The 4893-nt window shown below is 52.4% G+C and overlaps 1 protein-coding gene across 1 annotated transcript; it reads left to right on the top strand.

The window, feature by feature from the left end:
- Positions 1–196: 196 nt before the first annotated feature.
- JUN (Jun proto-oncogene, AP-1 transcription factor subunit) lies at positions 197–2939 on the top strand. Its single transcript, XM_011284967.4, has one exon. It carries the CDS (start codon positions 1169–1171, stop codon positions 2171–2173), a length of 1005 nt encoding a protein of 334 aa, XP_011283269.3. The 5' UTR covers positions 197–1168; the 3' UTR covers positions 2174–2939.
- Positions 2940–4893: the final 1954 nt, after the last annotated feature.

Below are 4893 nucleotides of genomic sequence, written 5' to 3'. Positions count from 1 at the left end.
ACTGTAGGAGGGCAGCGGAGCATTACCTCATCCCGTGAGCCTCCGCGGGTCCAGAGAAGAATCTTCTAGGGTGGGGTCTCCATGGCGACGGGCGGGCCCGCCCCCTTGAGAGCGACGCGAGCCAATGGGAAGGCCTTGGGGTGACATCATGGGCTATTTTTAGGGGTTGACTGGTAGCAGATAAGTGTTGAGCTCGGGCTGGATAAGGGCTCAGAGTTGCACTGAGTGTGGCTGAAGCAGCGAGGCGGGAGTGGAGGTGCGCGGACTCAGGGAGACGGACAGATACAGGCAGGGAGGCAAGACGGCAGCAGAGTCCGAGCTGCAAATCTTATTTTCTTTTCCATTTTCTCACCAACTGCCCAGAGCTAGCGCCTGTGGCTCCCGGGCTGGTGTTTTGGGGAGCGTCCGGAGAGCCCCTTCTCCAGCCGCCCCCAGGAGGAGAGCCCCGCTTCCCCGGAGCTGGTGACAGCGCAGAGAGCGGCGACAGTCTGTCCGGGGAAGTCCAGAGAGCCGCTGCAGCGGCAAAGAACTTTCCTGACCAGGGGGACAGGGGACAAGTGGCCCGAGTCCCGGAGCGAACTTTTGCAAAGCTTTCCTGCGCCCGAAGCTGCCGCGGCGGCGAAGACAGGAAGGCGGCGGAGAGAGGAGACCAAGGAGGGACGTGCGCTCAGTTTCACTCGCACCGGTTGCTGAACTTGGGCGAGCGCGAGCCGCGGCTGCCCGGCGCCCCCTCCCCCTCGCAGCGGAGGAGGGGACAGTCGTCGGAGTCCGGGCTGCGGACACCCGCTGCCGGCCGGCCACCGCGGGATCGACGCTGACTGCCGCCGCCGGCAGGGCCGCTGTCGCCGGGAAGCGTGTTCGTCTGCGGGCTCCCAGGGACGGCTGCGCCAAGAGCGCTCCGTGAGCGACCGCGACTTTTCAAAGCCGAGCAGCGCGCGCGAGCTGACAAGTTAAGAGTGCTGGCGGCATCTGAACCCTGAGCGCCTGGGAGCGAGCCGGTGAGCAGGGCGCAGGGGGGAGGACAGCCGGCGGGTGCGCGCGCCCCTCGAGAAACTTTCCCTGCCCAGGGCCCCGGGAGGGGTGTCCTCCGCTCGCCAGCGCGCTGTTGCGGCCCCGAAACTTCTGCGCGCAGCCCAAACTAACCCCACGTGAAGTGACGGACTGTTCTATGACTGCAAAGATGGAAACGACCTTCTACGACGATGCCCTCAACGCCTCGTTCCTCCAGTCCGAGAGCGGTGCCTACGGCTACAGTAACCCCAAGATCCTGAAACAGAGCATGACCCTGAACCTGGCCGACCCGGTGGGCAGCCTGAAGCCGCACCTCCGGGCCAAGAACTCGGACCTCCTCACCTCGCCCGACGTGGGGCTGCTCAAGCTGGCCTCGCCCGAGCTGGAGCGCCTGATAATCCAGTCCAGCAACGGGCACATCACCACCACGCCGACCCCCACGCAGTTCCTGTGCCCCAAGAACGTGACAGACGAGCAGGAGGGCTTCGCCGAGGGTTTCGTGCGCGCCCTGGCCGAACTGCACAGCCAGAACACGCTGCCCAGCGTCACGTCGGCGGCGCAGCCGGTCAGCGGGGCGGGCATGGTGGCTCCGGCGGTGGCTTCGGCGGCGGGCGGCAGCGGCAGCGGTGGCTTCAGCGCCAGCCTGCACAGCGAGCCGCCGGTCTACGCCAACCTCAGCAACTTCAACCCGGGCGCTCTGAGCAGCGGCGGTGGGGCGCCCTCCTACGGCGCGGCCGGCCTGGCCTTTCCCGCGCAGCCCCAGCAGCAGCAGCAGCCCCCGCAGCCGCCGCACCACCTGCCCCAGCAGATCCCCGTGCAGCACCCGCGGCTGCAGGCCCTGAAGGAGGAGCCGCAGACGGTGCCCGAGATGCCCGGGGAAACGCCGCCCCTGTCCCCCATCGACATGGAGTCGCAGGAGAGGATCAAGGCGGAGAGGAAGCGCATGAGGAACCGCATCGCTGCCTCCAAGTGCCGGAAAAGGAAGCTGGAGAGGATCGCCCGGCTGGAGGAAAAAGTGAAAACCTTGAAAGCGCAGAACTCGGAGCTGGCGTCCACGGCCAATATGCTCAGGGAACAGGTGGCACAGCTTAAACAGAAAGTCATGAACCACGTTAACAGTGGGTGCCAACTCATGCTAACGCAGCAGTTGCAAACGTTTTGAGGAGAGGCTGTTGGGGGCTGAGGGGCAACAGAGAAAAAAAAAAATTCACCCAGAGAGACAGACTTGAGAACTTGACAAGTTGAGAGAGAAAGAGAGAGAGAAAAGTGTCCAAGGACTAAAGCCAAGGGTATCCAAGTTGGACTGGGCGGCGTCCTGACGGCGCCCCCAGTGTGCACGAGTGGGAAGGACTTGGCGCGCCCTCCCTTGGCGTGGGGCCAGGGAGCGGCTGCCTGCGGGCTGCCCCGCTTTGCGGATGGGCTGTCCCCGCGCGAACAGAACGTTAGACTTTTCTTTAACATTGACCAAGAACTGCATGGACCTAACATTCGATCTCATTCAGTATTAAAAGGGGGGAGGGGGAGGGGTTACAAACTGCAATAGAGACTGTAGATTGCTTCTGTAGTACTCCTTAAGAACACAAAGTAGGGGGGGAGGGGTTGGGGGAGGGGAGGCGGGAGGGAGTTTGTGAGCGCGAGGCTGAGCCTGCAGATGAACTCTTTCTGGCCTGCCTTCCTTAACTGTGTATGTACATATATATATTTTTTAATTTGATGAAAGCTGATTACTGTCAATAAACAGCTTCATGCCTTTGTAAGTTATTTCATGTTTGTTTGTTTGGGTGTCCTGCCCAGTGTTGTTTGTAAATAAGAGATTTGGAGCACTCTGAGTTTACCATTTGTAATAAAGTATATAATTTTTTTATGTTTTGTTCCTGAAAATTCCAGAAAGGATATTTAAGAAAATACAATAAAATATTGAAAAAGTACCCCTCCCACAACCTCTTTTCTGCATTACCTATGGATTACCTATCTAGACGGAGTCGAAAGAGTTCAAAGAGTGTCAACTAAAATCACTCTCAGTGCTTCTTACTATCAGGCGGTGAAAACTGTTCTCTGCTGGACTTGAGAATAACTGTAGCTGAAGCTCTCATCAACTTATACTCTTCCCTCCCCCAACAATCTATATAGAGTTGCTTACAAAGGATAGTGTGGCCCTTCAGAAGGCTGAGGAAAGGGAGGTTGTGGTGAAGGGGAACAGACAGCCCACTGGGAAGTCAAAGAACTTAAAAGTCTGGTTCATACCAAGTGGCATGTGCTGTGACCATTTATGATGTTAGCAGAAATTTCGGAGGAGCTGCGAATTCTCAAATGAGGAACAGTGGCAGATTTTTACAAAAGATGTATCCTTCCAATTTGGAATCTTTAACAATCCCTAGATAAAAAAGATGGTCTTTGCTTATGAATATTTATAACAGCATTCTTGTCACAATAAACGTATTCAAATACCAATAACAGATCTTGAATTCCTTTCCCTTTACTACTTTTTTCTTCCCAAGCTCTACACTGAAGCCTTTCTTTTCAGTTGCTGGGGTTAACATTACTGCCAGCTAAAGTTACTGGGTAATTAAGAAGCAAAGAATTTAGGAAGAGTCAACACAGAATTTGCAATCTGGATGAAACATTCTCCCAGTTTCATTGATATTCCCCCCCCCCCCCCCCCCCGCCTCTCTCCCTCTCCCTCTCTCCTCCTCCCCACTCCCCTACTCTCTCTGTCTCTCTGAAGTAAACACCTATACTTAGACAAATTACCACTATAGCCATTTGCCATTTGGGATTCTTCTGCAGTTTATTTCTTAATCTGTTTCTAAAATAACCAGCCTTGTGTAAGTTATTACTACAGAATCAGCCTTAAAAGATGGTAATCTATACAACGTGGAAAAGATTCATACAAGAAAACATGAACACCAACACAATGATGACACGTGTAAATCAAACCTTAGCTCTGGGGAAATGGCAAGCTTAAATTCTGTCTACAGGTATAACTTAGGAGATCAACAAGGCAGTATGCAACAAGGGAACAATTTTTGCTTGGTTGCTCTTCATCCCAAGAGCCAGTATGACTATCAAGCAGCAAAAGCAATTTGATATCCAGGAATATTTCACAAACCACTAATTGAGGCAGGGCTGTTTGCTCATTAGCAGTGCTCCAGTACCCAACAGGTCTGAGAGTGCTAATATCCTGCCTGTGGCTGTAAATCCAAAGACAAAGAGTTTCTCCTTAGGAGTGTATCTAGGAGTGGAAGAGATTGGACAGACTTGTAAGCTATCAGATCCACTCCGTTGTAATAACACTTCTTTAACAAAGGGTTACTGGGAGCAGAGCCGAGTTTGCCAAAGAGTGAATTTGCCGATGTCAGCAACCCGGAAGGTGAGTTGATTTTGACCATATGTAGGAATAGTCAGCAGAGGGACAATAAAGCACTTTGGGGTGGGGCTCTATGGAAGCTAAACAAGAGCCAACTAGAAAAAATAAGCAGGCTGGGGAATTAATTACCTGCAAAGGTAGACTAAGCCCAGACAACAGAGCAGCACAGAAAAGCCACACCACTCCCCAGCTTTATTTAGATTCCAAGTGTTTAAAAAAAAAAAAAAAGGCAGCCTGAAATTCAGGCCTCTCCCCACACTTGTTTGTTTCAACTAACATTCTAAATGTGTGTACATATATATGTGTGTGTGTGTGTATGTATATATGTGCGTATATATATATATATATATATATATATATCCCTGAAATTCTAACCATTCTAACAAAAGGGGTAAAAAAAAAAAAAAAAAAAAGCAAAAAAAAAACCATTGTGGTTGAGGAAATTAACCAATGACCTTTGGAGACAGAAAAATCAGCTAATTATTTGTAGACACACAAAAGTTAATTTTATTTTG

The sequence above is a fragment of the Felis catus genome, chromosome C1 (genome assembly GCF_018350175.1).
Source record: "Felis catus isolate Fca126 chromosome C1, F.catus_Fca126_mat1.0, whole genome shotgun sequence".
Lineage (NCBI taxonomy): Eukaryota > Metazoa > Chordata > Mammalia > Carnivora > Felidae > Felis > Felis catus.
Note: the sequence above shows the minus strand (reverse complement) of the source record. Positions and strands in the feature narration are given on the sequence as shown.

Coding starts and splice junctions, on each gene's coding strand:
- JUN (XM_011284967.4), top strand. CDS start 1,169: ATGACTGCAAAGATGGAAACGACCTTCTACGACGATGCCCTCAACGCC.